Source organism: Sciurus vulgaris, assembly GCF_902686455.1.
Source record: "Sciurus vulgaris genome assembly, chromosome: 2".
NCBI lineage: Eukaryota > Metazoa > Chordata > Mammalia > Rodentia > Sciuridae > Sciurus > Sciurus vulgaris.
Genome location: NC_136462.1, coordinates 92,377,663 through 92,397,183, shown reverse-complemented (window position 1 = coordinate 92,397,183; position 19,521 = coordinate 92,377,663). Strand labels below are relative to the sequence as shown.

The 19,521-nt window shown below is 36.6% G+C and overlaps 1 protein-coding gene across 3 annotated transcripts in view; it reads right to left on the bottom strand.

The window, feature by feature from the left end:
* The window catches only part of TMEM62 (transmembrane protein 62), a 44,053-nt gene extending 36,096 nt beyond the window's left edge, over positions 1-7,957 (bottom strand). The window contains exons 1-4 of one of the 3 annotated variants that reach the window (XM_079127779.1): positions 7,702-7,957; positions 7,287-7,398; positions 6,045-6,182; positions 3,342-3,387 (exon numbers count right to left, since the gene is read on the bottom strand). In XM_079127779.1, coding sequence (XP_078983905.1) covers positions 3,342-3,387; positions 6,045-6,182; positions 7,287-7,398; positions 7,702-7,881 — 476 coding nt within the window. In that variant the 5' untranslated portion in view covers positions 7,882-7,957. Of the gene's footprint in view, positions 1-3,341; positions 3,388-6,044; positions 6,183-6,870; positions 7,259-7,286; positions 7,399-7,701 lie in introns of those variants that run through there. The other 2 variants (XM_079127781.1, XM_079127780.1) reach the window with 2 other exon arrangements.
* Between the last annotated feature and the right edge of the window lie 11,564 nt (positions 7,958-19,521).

Below are 19,521 nucleotides of genomic sequence, written 5' to 3'. Positions count from 1 at the left end.
GAGAGTGAAAAGCAGGAAGAAAGGATGGGTAAGGTAGTACAGAATAGGTACCGAGTATTTTTTTTAATAAAGAAGGAAAATAAAGGTTCTATTAGGGGCATACCTATATATTAAATGTCAACCTTATAAGAAAAATTAATATCATCTTCTAAGTGTCTTATATAATATTTTACCTAAGAGCATCTATAAGAAATTACAAATAAACTTCTGAAGTTTAATGTGCTAGCAGGGAGCCATATTCAAGCAAGACCAGACATCAATTAAACATATCATAAAGTCATAAAGTAAATATATCATCACAGATATTACAATTAAAATTTAAAAATTAGTTAACCCTAATTTAGACAAAGTCAATTAGTTCTATTGTTCTCTTTTGGGTATTTTTAAAATTTCTATTTCAGGGTTTTATTCTGCTTTAAAACTTTTTTTAAAATTGTTTTTAGTTGTTGATAGACCTTTATTTTATTTATTTATATGTGGTGCTGAGAATCAAACTCAATGTCTCACGCATGCTAGGCGAGCACTCTTACCACTAAGCCACAACCCCAGCCCACTAAAATTTTGAATTTATATTTTTTCTTATTTAATTTATTTTCAGTTATTCTTCAGGATCTTATAATCTCATATATATTTCTTCCTTTCCCACATTTTTTTTTTTTTTTCTGGTACGGGGATTGAACTCAGGGGCACTCAATCACTGAGCCAAATCCCCAGTCCTATTTTGTATTTTAGTTAGAGACAGGGTCTCACTGAGTTGCTTAGTGCCTCAAGGTTGCTGAGGCTGGCTTTGATTTTGTGATCCTCCTGTCTTAACCTCCAGAGCCACTGGGAATACTGGCATGCACCACTGTGCCAGCCCTTTCCTACATTTTTTGACACACTAAAAGTCAACTGTCTAAAAAGAACACTATTGAAAGCAGAGGTTAAAATATATGATGTCAACATCTTTTTGAATTCTGGACTTTGGTATTCTCTGGGAGTATTCCTAAGAAGAAGATTTAATTTTAATATTATTTCTTTATTTTCCTCAAGTTGATTTTTTAAAATACATTTTTTTAGTTGTAGGCAGACAAATAAATGCCTTTATTTTTTTAAGTGGTGCTAAGGATAGAACCCAGGGCCTCACACATTCTAGGCAAGCATGCTATCACTGAGCTACAATCCCAGCCCGTCAAGTTGATATTTTTGTAATACCTGTATCTCTAGCAAAATGTTATTTATTAAATTCAGATAAAGTTTAGGTGTCCAGAAATAGATATATAAAGGTAAGAAATTTTTATGTGGCTAACTGCTACTTTCCCAATAATCACTCAGGCCTCAAATTCTATTGTCTTTGAAAATGTCTAAGTCCATTCCCACAGTCACCATCAAAGATGCATACAGTTATAGGAAGCAAGATATTTTCATCTCTTTTTCATGTTCTTTTCCTTTTTCATATTAACAAAAGAGGACAACCTCCTCTTCTAGTTATGGTGACTCTACTTTTATGAATTCAGTTAGTTAAACAATGATTTTTATCTTGTAATCTTCAAATTGATATTACCATTCCCATATCCAAGAACTTTGTTCAGACAGTTATGTTTTCTATACATTTAAGTCCTTTGCATATCACGACTGAACTACTGGACCCTCTTCTTTGATACATATGACTCCAACCTCCCTCTCTCTATCTCTTTTTTTTTTTTTTTTTTTTTTTTTTTTTTAACAGGGTCTAGGAAAGTTGCAAAGTTGCTGAGGCTGGCTTTGAACTTGTAATCCTCCTGCCTCAACTTCTGAAATTAATGGGATTACAGAAGCATGCCACCCCACCCAGCTTTCCCCCTTTTTAACCCTACCTTTTTCCTTTTTCATTGTGAGATTACCCCTTATAAAATACTGTTTTTATTATATTACTCATGTGCTAAAGAACCTATACTGGATTATGAACTATTACCCATCATATCCAAATTTTTTTACACCTGTTAGTTAAGACTTCCATAAATTGGTTCCAAGTTACCTATCCAATATCATAAATCCTCAATGTGAACATTTATTCAGGCAGTACCAGTTTTCTTACTATTGCCTCAAAACCTCATTCTAGCTTTTTTTAAAACATTTTTTTAGATGTCAATAGACCTTTATTTTTAATTCATTTATTTATACATGGTGCTAAGAATCAAACTCAGTGCCTCACACATGCTAGGCAAGTGCTCTCTACCACTGAGCCACAACCCCAGATCCTTATTCTAGTTTTTAACATTCTGCTCATACCTATCTGTTTGCCTCAAATTTACTCCTTAGAATTTCTTCCTTCTCCAAATGCAACCCATCTTTTAAAAGTGGACACAACTTTTACTTCTTCTATAAAGTCTTTTCTTTGTGCCCCCTGTGCTGACCTTTGCCTTTCAGATTTCACATAGTGATCATCACGTGTACCAAATGTACAAAGCATTTCATCAAACATTCCTTCATGTTTAGAGAACAATTGTTTCCTAAACAATTGCTATCTCTCTTAACTCGACTACAAGTTCCTGGAAAGCAGGGGCCAAATTTTTAACATTAGCTCTTCCATCCTTCAGACTATCCAGTGATTGACTCTGGATAAGTAACGTGCTACTTGATTGAAAGACAGAGGGGCTGGGGAGATAGCTCAGTCGGTAGAGTGCTTGCCTTGTAAGCACAAGGCCCTGGGTTCAATCCCCAGCACCCAAAAAAAAAAAAAAAAAAAAAAAAAAAAAGACAGTGCAGAACAAAACTAGTGAATACCCTATAACTAAAAGTGAAATTCCAACCAAAATAAGAATCCCAACACAGTGAAACTAGAGAATTGGGTTTTCTAACTCAGATCACCAGCCCTTTTCACATTTGTAATATTAAAGAAAATGTTAATATTTACGTGACTTGGGGTGAAAGGATAAAGTAGTCAGGTGACCACTGAGCTCTCCAGCCACCTCAGAGGCTGAGAAAATCAATATCTCAGCATTCTGAAACCCCTTCGACTTCAGCAGTCTGGCTAACAAGCTCTGATCTAAGTGAATTCTACTATGTATCAGTCACCAAAAAATCAAACCACCACCAAGAACAACAACAAACAAATTATAGTCTGTGTAGAATATTAGAAGTACCATTTGCCATCACGAAACATTAAAGTATCCAAAACAAAAGCAATTAAAAGAAAGAAAGGTTCAAAGGAACTGAATCTGTCACACAGAAAAAAGAAAGCCTCCTTTTCTAAATTACCAAAGTTTCTTTATACAGACATTTTATCTGCCAAAAGGATGTTTTCACTCATTCATTGAATTGATGGTATCCTGCTTGTAATAGACTCTACATAGTTGTTTGTCTTCTGTTCATTTGGATACCTGTAATAATTCTTGACGCTCTCCAGACTTGGAATGTTGTATGCATCTAATTAAAAAGAAAAAAGCAAGTATTCATCTATACAAAAAAGAAAAATGCAAATATGTTAATGATTAAACAAAGAACATTTTTTTCTATAACACTTAAAATGGTAGAATGGAACTCAATTAGACTGAAAAGTTTTTAAAATTTCATAAATGAAGCAAGAAGATTGCAAGATCAAGGCCAGCCTGGGAAGCATGGCAAGACACTGTCTCAAAATAAATTTTTTTAAAAAGGCCTTAGGTGTAGCTTAGGCAGTAGAGCACATAACAAGCATGGGTAAGGTCCTAGTACAAAAACAAACAAATAAACAAAAACAACTTGATAGGTTAACAGAGTATCTGGAAGTTTTAAGGTACATAATATCCTAGAGATTAGTAGTTACTTTGAGAATAATAGGTGCTTTATTATTTTTTCAAAATAAATCAATTTGAAGTTTTAAGGTTGGGCTATTGTTGTTGCTGTTATTTTAACTGTGTGATTCTAGATGCAGTGGATTCATGCCTGATCTATAGATCAGTGCCAAGTGCTTCTAAACAGCAGATCGCTTTTATATCAGGAACAAAGCCCTTTCTTAAGACTTAAAAAAAGACATTATCAAATGGTAAGGGGTAAGGTTAAGCATATCATAGAACACTCATCTGAAAGCACAATTATTTCATAGATTGATTCCCTTGTTGTAGTAACTAAAATTATCAAATTTGATTTCCAGGAATCAACAATATTTCTAATAATCTAGGAGAACAAGCCATAAGTCCAATTTAGGTCAAAAGAAATATCAATATAAATGCAGTCTTCTTGTTAAATAAGAGAACAACTCTATGTTACAGCTAAATCTCAATTAAAAACTAGCTTCTGTCCCTATTTTAACAAAAATACAGAAATACATATAAACATATATATATCTATACCATAAATGTTTATGTCATAAATCAAATTACATTACTATGAATGCCAAAGTACTAACCAAATTATTTAATCACAAATCTTTTTTTAACTTTTTTTGGTAGTTGTAGATAGACAGCATGCCTTTATTTTATTTGCTCATTTTTGAATCCAGTGCTCCCACATGCTAGGCCAGTGCTCTGCCACTGAGTCACAGCCCCAGCCCCAATCACAAGCCTTTGAAATGTGTTACTTAAAATAAATAATTCAGGAGCTTGGCTTAGAAATTTTAAAAATATATACATATTTACTACTTATTGCAAAATAACTTGGCTTGGATTAGGAAAAAAGGGAAATGTAAACATATGAAAGAGAGTTGCAAGCCAAATGTCCTGTTTCTAATTTTTAATTCCTAGCTCTTTTGAAAGAACTATCAGGCATTTTCTGATCAAATCAATTGCTATATATTTCACCAGGCAAAATTATCTCTTTAAAATGAGAGTTAAGGGTTGGGGAGATAGCTCAGTCGGTAGAGTGCTTGCCTTGCATGCATGCATGCACAAGGCCCTGGGTTCAATCCCTAGCACTGCAAAAAAAAAAAAAAAAAAAATGAGAGTTAAGGGCTGGGGAGACAACTCAGTTGGTAGAGTGCTTGCCTTGCATGCATGCATGCACAAGGCCCTGGGTTCAATCCCTACACCACAAAAAAATAAATAATTAAATAAAAAAAAAAATGAGAGTTAAAAAATCACTCATAGACTCATCAGCAATGAATAATCAAAGAAAGTAGACGAGTGCAGTATTTAACTCTAATAAGAAAGTCAACCTTTATAAAATAAACCTATTATCAGGACTCTCTTTTTGAAGGAGAGTTCATTTCCTTACTAATATAACAATGATTATCTCAAAAAAGGGAAGGGATTTTCCATTTCTCTTTCATGTCTGTATATTTGCATGCAGTTTAAATTTTTTGAAATTTTCATACATTAAAATTCATTCTTTGTGATGTATAGTTCTATGGATTTTGACAAATACATCATCCTGTATCCAAGAACATAATCAAAATACAGAACAGTTCCATCACCCCCAAAATTCACCCATGATGCCTCTTTGTAGTCAATCTCTCTCCGTCTTCCCTCCTGGCAACCACAACCTGCTCTGTCTATAGCTGTGCCTTTTCCTGAATGTGATATAAATGGAATCATACAGTATTAAGAGTTATGTGTTTAGTTCTTTCACACTTAACAAAATGTAGAGGTTTCTGTTTTTTTGTTTGCTTTTCTATTTGTTTGTTTTTTGGTACAAGGGATTGAACCCAGGATGTTCAAACACTGAGCCATATGCCCAGCCCTTTTTTATATTTTATTTTGAGACAGGGTCTCTCTAAGTTGCTTAGGGCCTCACTAAGTTGCTGAAGCTGGCTTTGAACTTATGATCCTTTTGCCTCAGCATCCTGAGTCTCTGGGATTACAGGCATGTACCACCTTGCCCAACCAAACTATAGGTTTTTAAAAACATTTGTCTCCATGAGTTTTGGTGGAAGCTTTTCTTTTATCCTAAAGAAAATATCATACTAATTTTCATCTCAAAGGATAACAGTGACATTTGAAGTTTAAAAATAACATATTATAGCTGTGTTTCAGAGTTGTGGCCTTCAGTATATTTAAACTTATGTTACTATTTCCCCACTTTATAATTTTACAATCTAAATTGAAGGATCCAGATTTTTGAGGGAAAAATATATCTAGTCTTTATTATATCTGGATCTTGACTCTTACCATGATTTCCTCTAATGTCCAGCCACTTGGTTTTTTCCATGACCCTTGTCTTCTTCAGAATACTCTGGTAAGTTTGCCATTCTATCTCCTGCTGCCTGGATCCCAACTGTTCCTTTGTTTTGGCATCTGTCAGGTCTCCTGTAGGTTTACACAAGAATTGAATCACAATGTAAAAGAAACTCCAGGGAGTTCAAATTTTTTAAAAATGCATACCAAAGGAACAAAGATACTTAAAGTACATAACATGTATGAGCTTAATAGGTGAATTCACCTATGTCCAAGCCATGACATCTAAACTAAGAAGATTGTCTCGGCAAAGGCTTTGTTTATTAGAGGTTAATGAGTGCCTATTTAACCTCCTGTGATTGTGGAAAATGAAGTATCTTTAAAGAGAGCAGTACAAAATGCAGCAAAAGACTGATAAAATAAAAATCCTTTGTAAGAAATTCTGACAGTTTGGGAGGGGCCTAATATCTATGCAACCATATTACCACATCCCAAATCAGGGTATATGATCTGACCAAGTGTTATTTTTATAGCAAGAAGCAATCTGGAAAGTGTAGTTTGGACAATGACATACCAAAATTTCTAGGAAACTAAAAGAACACTTGAAATGGGGCCCATCAATAAACTAAGGACTAATAAAACTTAAGGTGTTTCAGTAAAGTGAGTGACAGATGAGCCACCCAGCAAACAGGAGAGATAGATGTTCTTTTAGCTACTTCTCCCTACCACTTTGGGAATACATGATCAAATATTTGAAGAGTCTAGGAAATTCAAGTCACAGAAGTATGGGGGTGGAGGAAGAAAAAGTGCCTGGAGTCACCTGAAGTCTCGAACAATGGAAAGCATCAAATTAACGAATGTATGAAGAAAATGGAAACATTAGCAAAAGAAGAGAACATCTGCTTAAAGAACTTCCCCTAATGCTCTCTCAATTCAGAGCTGAAAAAAAAGACACAAATATAGCAGACAACAACACACTTACATGAACATTACAAGCCTTCCTTCACTGCTTTCACAAAACCTTAATATGTCAAATCATTTAGCCTGGACCTTGGCTCCATTATCCATCAGCAAATTAAATCATTAAGTCCCATCTCCTCTACCTCACAGAGCTCACCTGGAGTTGTGACTTGTGGCTAGTGTTCCCAACGCCCCCAAAGTGAACAACTGTAGTCCTGGCTAGCATTCTGCTATCCGGACCACTGAACACCACCACAGCACGGCAATCCTCCCTACCTGTTGCTAGGACGAGAGCTGGTTGAATGATGTCAATAGTTTCAGAACAGAACTTCTCTAAGTCTACTGCTCTGCTTGGATCGCGAAACCTGCTCACGTGAATGTCGGATATCTGCCAAAAGCAGGTATTGAACAGAGATAGATATCTGAGTCAGGAAGAGGCAGTATGGGCAGAGGCGGCCCAGTGGCTCTCTCGGGTGGAAGGAAAAAGGCAGAGATGCAGTGTGTCAAAGATACTCCCCACCCCCGAAAGGACTGAACGGAGGCCAGCACTAGACAGATCCTCTAGTGACAACCAGACCCAGGCCCGCAGCCAGTATGGTTCCAAACAGGCACAGGTCGCGCCACCACAGGTACAGCAAGGGTCTCTGTTGCCGCTCAGCACCCCCCGCCCGCCAGCCTCCCGCCGCGTCACCTGCAGGCCCCAGAAGATGTTGCTGTCTCCAGGGCCCGGCGCGGGGTGCGGCCTCTGGGGATTGTGGGGCTGGGGCAGTGAAGACGGCGGCCCAGCCAGGCCGTAGTGCTCCAAAAGCAGGGCCGCCAGAGCCGCAGCCACCAGCCCCGCGAACACCCTTAAGGCCAGCGATATTGCCATCCCGCCAGCCAGCGGGGCCGCAGCCCTCACTGGTCCTGGGCAGCACTGGGCGGCGCTCCCGCGCCCACTCCCACCCCTCCCCCTCCCCCGCCCGGCGCCGCTCTGTCCGCGCTTCCGGACTCTGTGGTCTCGCGGCCCCGGCCTGACTCCCGGCTTAGGGTTCCGCGCTGCGTGTCCCCGCGCCTTTTTCTCTCTGGCAGCGGGTGTTTCGGGTCTCGATTTGCAAATGTAATGCGGGCAAAGAAAAGGAAACTGACGCTCTCAACGCTAGGGCAGTGAGGTGTGGTGGCAGGGAAGCAGCCTTGAACCTGCAACTGGGAGGCGGGGGCTAGAGTCCTGGCTCCGCCTTGGTCAGTCATTCCTGACCTCGGCTGCTGATCACCTTACTTATAAAACGGAGTTAATGATACCTCCCGCGAGTACTTCACAGGGTTGTTTTGAGAATCAAAGTGAGTATGTATGAGGACGCCTTTTAAATTGCTGTATAGTGCGACAGCTGTTCGTCTCCGGTCCTTTCTGATGCACACGACTCCATAGGCTTACCATAGGCATGATTTGTATGTTTTGTCAAAGTTATTTTTTCCTTAACCTGATTTCATATGTGCTGGATCACATAATGTTGCAAACAATGATATGCCCCTCATCTGATATTAAATACTTCATATGGATCAGGCACATAAGGCCCTGGCCTTAATTTATCTAACAAGTCCCGTGTAGTTAAGGCATTAGATAGTTTATGTGTTGTTGTTCTGAATAAATATTTTTATATGAATAGCCCTTTAAAAAAAAAAAAAAACCCTCTTTGAGTTATTTCTTTGAGATGTATTGCCAGTATTGGTTTTATGCCAATTTCAATTCATTAAGTTCTTTTTGAGTACTTTTGGAATGCAAGAAATTGATGTAAGCAGAAATCATAATAATAAAGCCATGGTTCATTTTCTTTTTCTTATGAGCTTGGATAGGAGAGAAATAACACAAGTACATTTAATGTAAGAAGAATATGTTACTTGCCACAAGAGACAACCAAATATAAAAGTCTAGGGGAAGGTTAAAACTGGGAGAGATCTTACCTTTGGAAAGAATCAAGAAGTGTTTGATTAAGGAGGTGGCATATAAAAGAGGGTAGAATTTCTGACCGATGGAAATTGGGGTTGGGATGAGAAGAAGCACTTTCTTCGAAGACCTAACAACATGAATCAAAGCATTAAGATGAGAAAATGCAAGACATGTCGAGGAAACAACTTCAGGTTGGCAGGGCCTGCATTATGCCTGGAGGAACAGTGGTAATTACAACAGACTATTGAACCATATTATGGAAGGCCTCTATAAATGGCATGAGTGGAAACAACAGTTTTGTCAAAATGGATATGACAACAACACTGAGAACTTACTGGAGAGGACTGCAATAATGCAGTCAGTAGGTTATTACAAAGATCTAAGAAAGAAGATGGGAGAGTATAACACTGAGGTTAGAAAAAAAAGGGATCAGATGTAAAAATAATTGTAAAGATAGAAATTACAGAACTTAACAACTGATTGCACATTCTAGAGGAAATAAAAGAGATCCTAGAGCCTGGCACCATGGCACATACCTGTAGTTCTAGCTACTTAGGAGGTTGAGAACAAGGATTGCTTGTGTTTGGTAGTTCAAGGCCAGCCTAGGCAACACAGCAAGACACAAGAAAGAAAGAGAAGGGAAGGGAAGGGAAGGGAAAGGGGAAGGGGAAGGGGAAGGGGAAGGGGAAGGGGAAGGGGGAGGAGAAATGGGACCAGGGTTATTTCAAAGCCAAATTTGAAAGATATAATTGCTGGGATGTAAAGTGCTGGCAATAAGACATACATAAAATTCATTTAGAAAGGTCCTAGAGGAACCTCACAGATACAGGAAATCAAATAACAGAAATGGAATACAAGATACTGCATAATAGCAGACAGAAATGTGCCATTAAGGGATCCTGGACAGAGAAACAGTTTTAAAGTCACTAAGACCAATAGTCTAAATTTCAGATACTGAATTGCAACCAAGCCATCTTCCCCATAGTAATCAAGTACATAGGAACAGGAATTTATTACTCAGTGATGATTAATGATTCTCTAGGGAAATACTGGTTTGACAGCTAATCACTACAATTCAGTGTAAACGGTGGCTCTCAGTTCCTGACAGTCAAAGAAGAAAGGTAAATAGATCATTTGTTATCTCATAAAGAAAGAAGGCAGCAATTTACCATGAGAGAAGACTTACCTAGAACTCTAGTCAAGTAAGAATTTACAACTTGGATATTTAATAATACAATGTATATTATCACTGTATTGAATTGACTCATACATAAGATATAGAAATTGTCTTCAAATCACCATGTCATATACTGACATTATTAAAAATCCAAAAATGTAGTATTAAAACATGTTTTGCAAAGTCATTTCCATAAAGAGCTAAAGTAATCAATACAGGTAGTTTTTTTGTGTGTAAAGATTTTAAAATTGACTTTAAAATTGGATGAATTCATCTTCTTAACCACTTTTAAGTATACCATTCAGGGCCATTAAGTACATTCATGTTATGGAACCATCACCACTGTCCATCTCCTCAACTTTTTCATCATCCCATCTGAAACACTATACCCATTAAACATTAACTCTCTACTTTCCCAATCTCCCCAGGCCCTGACAACCACCATTCTACTTTGGTTCTGTGAATTTGACTATCCAGAATCAAATTTGATTGTGGAATCATATATTTGTCCTTTTATCTGTTGCTCATTTCAATCAATAGGACATCCTCAACGTTCATTCATGAAGTAGCATGTGTCAGAATCTTCCTTTTTAAGGCTGAATCATGTTCCCTTGTATGTATATCCAATGTATGTTTATCCATTCATCTCTTGATGGACAGCTGCATTGATTCCACCTTTTTGCTATTGTAAGCCATTTGTTTTTGCTTGTTGTGGTGCTGGGAATCAAACTCAGGGCCCTGTCAATGCTACACAAGCACTCTACCATAAAGGTACTTCAGCCTATTGTAAACCATTGAAAGCTGTGGTTCAGTCAAAGAGAATATGTCAATATAACCCTATGGACTGTAACCACTATGGACTGAGTCAGTCAAGGCAAGTTTGGATAACATCAAATTCACCCTTCACATCCTCTTTAAAGGTGTGGGACAGATGGAGAAACAATCATAAAGCTTTCTCATTCCTTAGATATATATGCCATCCTGCCACCCCTGCAAAGACATGAATCCATAAGACTTAAAAACAAAACAAGATACCCAGAAAAACTAACCTTCAGATTTGAAGATGAAATAAAATCCTTCCATGATAAACAAAAGTTAAAAGAATTTACAAATAGAAAGCCTGCACTACAGAACATTCTCAGCAAAATATTCCATTAGCAGGAAATAAAAAACAACAATGTAGGTCAGCAAAGGGAGGAACTACCTTAAAGGAAAAAAACCAATCAAAGGAGAAACCAAATCAAGCTGATAACCAAAAATAAGTCCAAATGACTGGGAATACAAATCATATCTCAATAATAATCCTGAATGTTAATGGCCTAAACTCATCAGTCAAAAGACAGACTGACCCTATGTACATGTATGATTACACAAATGGTGTGATTCTAGTTCGTGTATGATCAGAGAAAGAACAGTTGTACCCCATTTGTGTACAATGAATCAAAATAAATAAATTTTAAAATGCAAAAAAGGACATATACTGGTAGATTTGATTAAAAAGAAAGACCCAACAATATGCTGCCTTCAAGAGACTCATCTCATATAAAAGGACAGCCACAGACTAAAGGTGAAAGGATGGGAAAAAACCTACCACGAGCACAAACTCAGTAAAAAAGCAGGGATTTCCATTCTGATATCATATAAAGTGAACTTCAAGCCAAAGTTAGTCAGAAGGAATAAAGAAGGACATTTCATACTGGTTAAGGAATACATAAATCAGGAAGACATAACGATCATAAATATTTATGCCCCAAACAACGGCACATCCATGTACATCAAACAAATCCCCCTCAATTCCAGGACCACAACACAATAATTCTGGGTGACCTGAACACACCGCTGTCACCACTGGATAGATCTTCCAAACAAAAACTAAACAAAGAAACCATAGAACTCAATAACACAATCAATAACTTAGACTTAACAGACATATAGTATGTCCATTCATCAACGAACGAATACACTTTCTTCTCAACAGCACATGGATCCTTCTCTAAAATAGACCAGATGTTATGCCACAAAACAGTCCTGAATAAACGCCAAAAAACAGAGATACTACCTTGTGTTCTATCAAATCACAATGGAATGAAATTAGAAATCAATGACAAAATAAAAAACAGAAACTACTCCAATACCTAGAGACTAAATAATATGCTATTGAATGAAGCACGGATAACAGAAAACATCAGGGAGGAGATAAAAATTTCTTAGAGGTAAATGAGAATGACTGTACAAGATATCAAAATCCTGGGACACTATGAAAGCAGTACTAAGAGAAAAATTCATTGCATGGAGTGCATTCAAGAAAAGAATAAACAGCCAACAACTAAATGACCTAACATTACATCTCAAAGCCCTAGAAAAAGAAGAACAGAACAACATCAAAAGTAGTAGAAGACAGGAAATAATTAAAATCAGAGCTGAAATCAATGAAATTGAAACAAAAGAAACAATTCAAAAACAAAAAGTTGAATTCAGAACAACAAAAACAAAACAAAAAGTTGAGAAAACAAAAAGTTGGTTCTTTGAAAAAGTAAACAAAATAGATAGACCCTTAGCCACACCAACAAAGAGAAGAGAGAAAACTCAAATTATCAAAATTCATTTTGAAAAAGGAAATATCATGACAGATACCACTGAAATACACAACATAATTAGAAGCTACTTCGAAAATCTATACTTCAACAAATTAGAAAATCTCAAAAGACATCGACAAATTTCTGGAGACATGTGATCTCCCATATTGAACCAGGAGGACATACACAATTTAAACAGATCAATTTCAAGCAATGAAATAGAAGAAGCACCATCAGAAGCCTACCAACCAAGAAAAGCCTGGGACCAGATTCTCAGCTGAGTTCTACAAGACCTTCAAAGAAGAGCTTTGAGAAGAGCTCAAAGAAGAGCTCCTCAAAGTATTTCATGTAATAGAAAAGGAGGGACCCTTCCAAACTCATTCTATGACGCTAGTATCACTCTGATACCAAAACCAGACAAAGATTCATCAAGGAAAGAAAACTTTAGACCGATATCTCTGATGAATATAGACGCAAAAATTCTTAACAGAATTCTGTCAAATCGCATACAAAAACATATTAAGAAGATAGTGCACCACGATCAAGTGGGGTTCATCCCAGGGATGCAAGGTTGGTTCAACATATGTAAATCAATAAATGTAATCCATCATGTCAATAGACTTAAGGTTAAGAATCATATGATTATTTCAATAGATGTAGAGAAAGCATTTGACAAAATACAACACCACTTCATGCTCAAAACACTAGAAAAAATAGGGCTAGTAGGAACATACCTCAACATTGTAAAGGCTATTTATGCTAAGTCCAGGGCCAACATCATTCTTAATGGAGAAAAACTGAAAGCATTTCCTTTAAAAACTGGAACAAGACAGGGATTCCCCCTTTCACCACTTCTATTCAACATTGTCCTTCTATTCAACATTGAGCAATTAGACAGACCAAAGAAATTAAAGGGCTACAAATAGGAAAAGAAGAACTCAAGCTGTCACTTTTTGCTGATGATATGATTCTATATTTAGAAGATCCAAAAAACTCCACCAGAAAACATCTAGACTTAATAAATGAATTTATAAAAATAGCAGGATATAAAATCAACACTTGATTTTGGTTTTTTGGGCTTGGCCTATTTCACTTAGCAAGATATTCTCCAACTCCATCCATTTACCAGCAAATGCCATAATTTTATTCTTCTTTATGGCTGAGTAATATTCCTTTATGTATATAGACCACAGTTTCTTTATCCATTCATCAATTGAAGGGCATTTTGGTTGGTTCCACAATCTAGCTATTGTGACTTGAGCTATGAATAGTGATATGACTGTATCACTGTAGTATGCTGATTTTAAGTCCTGATTCTAAGGCTGAGGAGTGGGCTAGCTGGGTCAAATGGTGGGTCCATTCCAAGTTTTTTGAGGAATCTCCATACTGCTTTCAAGAGTGGCTGCACCAATTTGCAACTCCACCAGCAATGTATGAGTGGTGCACTATCTTCTTAATATGTTTTTGTATGCGATTTGACAGAATTCTGTTAAGAATTTTTGCATCTATATTCATCAGAGATATCGGTCTAAAGTTCAGATGATTGATGAATCATCTGAAAGGGAAATGAGGAAAACAACTCCATTCACAATAGCCTAAAAAATAAAATAAAATACTTGGGAATCAATCTAATGAAAGAGGTGAAAGATCTCTACAATGAAAACTACAGAAAATTAAAGAAATTGAGAAAACCTTAGAAGATGGAAAGATCTCACATGTTTTTGGATAGGCAGTATTAATATTATCAAAATGCTCATACTCCTAAAGGTGCTATACAGATATAACACAATTCCAATTAAAATCCCAATGACATTTCTCATAGAAATAGAGAAAGCAAACATGAAATTAATCTGGAAGAACAAAAGACCCAGAATAGTCAAAGCAATCCTGGGCAGGAAGAGTGATGCATAAGGTATCACAATAACACAACTTAAACTCTACTATAGAGCAACAGTAACAAAAACGGCATGGTATTGGCACCAAAATAGACAGGTAGACCAATGATACAGGATAGAAGACACAGAGACATACCCACATAAGTAGAGTTATTTTCTGCTAGACAAAGGTGCCAAAAACATACAATGGAAAAAAGATAACCTCTTCAACAAATTGTGCTGGGAAAATTGGAAATCCATATGTAGTAAAATGAAATTAATCCCCTATCTCTCATCCTGTACAAAACTCACTCAAAATGGATCAAGGATGTAGGAATTAGTCCTGAGATCATTCACCAAATAGAAGAAAAAGTAAGCCTGGATCTCCGTCACATCAGCTTAGGACCAGGCTTCCTTAACAAGACCCCCATAGGGCAAGAAATAAAAGCAAGAATCAATAAATGGGATAGATTCAAACTAAAAAGCTTTTTCTCAGCAAAGAAAACAATCAATAATGTGAAGAGAGACTACAGAGTGGGAGAAAGTCTTTTCCACACACACTTCAGACAGAGCACTAATCTCCAAAATTTATAAAGAACTTAAAAAACTTTACACCAAAAATACAAAGAACCCAGTAAATAAATGGGTTAAGGAATTGGGCAGACACTTCATAGAAGGAGATATACAGGTGATCAACAAATATATGAAAAAGTGTTCATCATCTCTAGTAATTAGAGAAATGCAAATTAAAACCACCCTAAGATTTCATCTAACTCTAATTAGAATGGCTGTTATCAAGAACACAAGCAATAATAAGTGTTGGCGTGGATGTGGGGGAAAAGGCACACTCATACATTGCTGGTGGAGTTGCAAATTGGTGCAGCCACTCTTGAAAGCAGTATGGAGATTCCTCAAAAAACTTGGAATGGACCCACCATTTGACCCAGCTAGCCCACTCCTCGGCCTATACCCAAAGGACTTAAAATCAGCATACTACAGTGATACAGTCATATCACTATTCATAGCTCAAGTCACAATAGCTAGATTGTGGAACCAACCAAAATGCCCTTCAATTGATGAATGGATAAAGAAACTGTGGTATATATACATAATGGAATATTATTCAGCCATAAAGAATAATAAAATTATGGCATTTGCTGGTAAATGGATGGAGTTGGAGAATATCTTGCTAAGTGAAATAGGCCAAGCCCAAACAACCAAAGGCCGAATGTTTTCTCTGATAAGTGGATGCTGATACATAAAAAGGTGGGGGTGGTCGGTGGGGGTGGGGAGAAGAATGAAGGAACTTTGGATGGTATAGAGGAAAATGGGGTGGGAGGGGGTGAGGGAAGTAAAGACAATAGAATGAGACAGATAGTATTAATGTATATATATGAATGATTATATGAATGGTGTGAATCTACATTGTATACAACCATAGAAATGAAAAGTTGTACCCCATTTGTGTACAATGAATCAAAATACAGTCTATAAAAATAAAACTGTAAAGAAAAGAAAAAGAGGACTAATGCCCTTACTAAAAATTAGAAAAAGCACTAAACTCAGCAATTAAAACTAAAAACTACCAGAAAAATCTTTTGGTCAATTTTTTTTTTTTTTTTAGTGTTTAAAAGTTGGTTTATTTCTTAAGTTAGTGGTAGATATGCTGGTATTCATTTTATTATTATTCTTGTTACATGCAATCATTATTTATAAAATATTTTGCACAACATTCTTATGAGCAATTTAATAAAAAATAACACACATATCATTTATTTTATCTATTAAAATAGAAAATAGGGCTGGGAATATAGCACTAGTAAAGCACTGGACTAGCATGTGTGAGTACCTGGATTCTATGCCCAGCACTGCAAAAAAAACAAAAAAAGGAAAAATATCAAAATGTACATTTTTTCGACCTGTTACTTTTACTTACCCTAAAGAAAAATATGGATAAGTAAAGAGACTTATCAATAAGTACATTCATGAGAGCAAAATATTTAATATTTAGGACTGGGGATGTAACTCAGCACTGCACTCTTGCTCAGTATATGCAAGACCCTGGGTTTGAGCTCTTGCACCACAAATAAAAAATAAGAAAATTAGAAACAAACTAAAGTCAATGTTCCACAATAGGAGTTTTTAAAATGGCACATACACACACACACACAAGGCAATACCATGCAGAAATCTTAAAATAATTTTGAAAAAAAAATTAAAGATATGGAAATGTTGTTAACATGCTAATACATATTTTGTAAAAGTGTACAGTATAATACACAGACAAACATTCTAGGCCAAGGGACTGATCTATGTACACAGAGGTGCAAGACTCTATGGTGTGTTTGTGTTGGGAAATATAATGTGGAAGAAGTTTAATGTCAGGGATAATAAAGAGGGTTGCCCTGGCAAAAATCACTTCAGGTCAGATTGAAAAGGGCTTTGAATGCCATGCTCAGAGGTTAAATTTTAGCCACAGGCACTCCCCCAATTCATGTAGGTAAGAGAGTCACATGAACAGATTTACATTTAAGAGTAATTCTGGCAAAACAGAGGATGAATTTGAGGAAGAGAACGGAAAGAGAGAGACTAATTGGGAAGGCTGCTCTTCTCTTACATGGGTGAATAATATCAAGGATTTGTTTAGGGTGGGGTAAGCAATTGAACCCAGAACCTCACACGTGCTAAGCATGTGCTCTACCACGGAGCTATATTCACCTACCTCAATATGAAAAATTAAAAGGTCCTAGGCAATTCTAATATGCAGCCAGAGTTGAAAACCATGAGAACAATTTAAAAAATGAAGATTCTAAGTAAAAGAGTTCTAAACATGGCTAACATATACAGCCATGCACTGTGGTGCACACCTGTAATCCCAGCAGCTTGGGAGGCTAAGGCAGGAGGATCACAAGTTCAAAGCCAGCCTCAGTAATTTAATAAGGCCCTAAACAACTTAGTGAGACCCTGCCTCAAAATAAAACATAAAAAGGGCTGGGCATTGGCTCAGTGGCTAAGTGCCTCTGGGTTCAATCCCTGGTGCTTCTCCAACAAAATAAAAATAAATAAATTAATTAATTTTTTAAAAGGGGCAGTACTGATAAAAATTTTTTTAAAAATCCATAATCCTGCTCTAAACTAATCCAAAATCCTGCCCTGATCTAGACAGAAAAGAGCAATAAGTTACCAATAAATTAAAGTCAGACAGATATATATTTTGAATCTAGATTTTTGTCACTTAGCAATTGGACAAGCAACTTCACTGTTTTAGGCCAGGAATTCCTTGTCAGTACAATGGTAATAATAGGAGCTATAACACAGGATTGCCGCACTCCCATCACAAGGATTGTTTTGAGAGTTACACTTTAAAATGGATAAAGAAACTCTGGTATATATACACAATGGAATACTATTCAGTCATAAAGAAGAATAATTTTATGGCATTTGCAAATAAATGGATGGAACTGGAGAATATCATGCTAAGTGAAATAAGCCAAGCCCAAAAAACCAAAGGCTGAATATTTTCCCTGATAAGTAGAGAATGATATATAATGGGGGCGGGGGATGGGGAGTGAGAGAAGAATGGGGGAACTTTAGATTATGTAGAAAGAAATGAGAGGGAGGGGGGTATGAAAAATGGTGGAAAGAGACATCATTACCCTATGTACATGTATGATTATAGGAATGGTATGAATCTACATTGTGTACAACCATAGAAATGAAACTATGTACTCCATTTGTGTACAATGAATCAAAATGCCGTCTGTAAAAAAATTAAAGGATAAATTTGAAAAATGTATCTAAAGTTGTTAGCATAGAAACTGAATTTCTAGCCAGGCGCAGTGGCCCGTACCTGTAATCCCAGTGACCCGGGAGGCTGAGGCAGGAGGATCACAAGATCAAAGTCAGCCTCAGCAAAAGCGAGGTGCTAAGCAACTCCATGAGACCCTGTCTCTAAATAAAATACAAAATAGGGCTGGGGATGTGGCTCAGTGGTTGAGTGCCCCTGATTATAATCCCCAGTACACCCTCCCCCGCAAAAGAAACTGAATTTCTATGGATAGGCCTTAGTTCCTGTGCTCCAGGAGCAAACAAATTAGGGCTACAGGTCATGAAAAAGTGTAACAAAAAGCAGTGTTGTATGTTATAAATAACAATTTTAATAGTTAATGCATCAATTAGGAAACTAAATTTTAAATACAGAATGTTCATTCCTGATTAGAAAATCCAAAATTGGGAATGCTTCCAAAGCTGAAATGTTTTGAGTACTAACATAACCTCCCAAGTAGAAAATTCCATACCATAAAACTTTGTTTTATGCACGAAATTATTCAGGCTGTGTGTATAGAGCATATATGAAACAATTTAATTTTGTATATAGACTTGTGATCTATCTTAGTGTCTATATGCAAATATTCCAAGATCTGAAAAACCAAAATCTAAAACAATTTCTGGTTCTAAGCATTTAAGTTGACTAAGGGATACTCAACCTATGATAAAAAAAAAAAAACAAAAAAAAAAAACAAAAAAAAAACACCTCTAGCTATCTTAAGCAAAAAATATATCTACTGAAGGGACTTAAGTGACTCAGAGATTCTGTAGGAGCCTGGGGATAGGATTGGAAAGCAAGCAGAAATCTGAGGAAGAGCCAGAGTACCAAAGAGCAGGAGGCAAGACCTATCTTTTAGCAATAATCTGAAAGAAAAATGCAGGGCTAGGGGTGTAGCTCAGTGGTAAAGCACTTGCCTGGTATGTACAAAGCCCTGAATTTGATCCCTAGCAACACACACACACACACACACACACACACAGTTAAAGTACAAAGTACAGTTAAAGTAGAAAGTAGAAAACAAAATTTCCACATTTCTGCAATCCGGGAATAACCAAACGTAATATTTTGGTGATTAGTATTCTTCAATAAACACATTTAATATAAAAATAGATGCATTTTTTTGTCTTA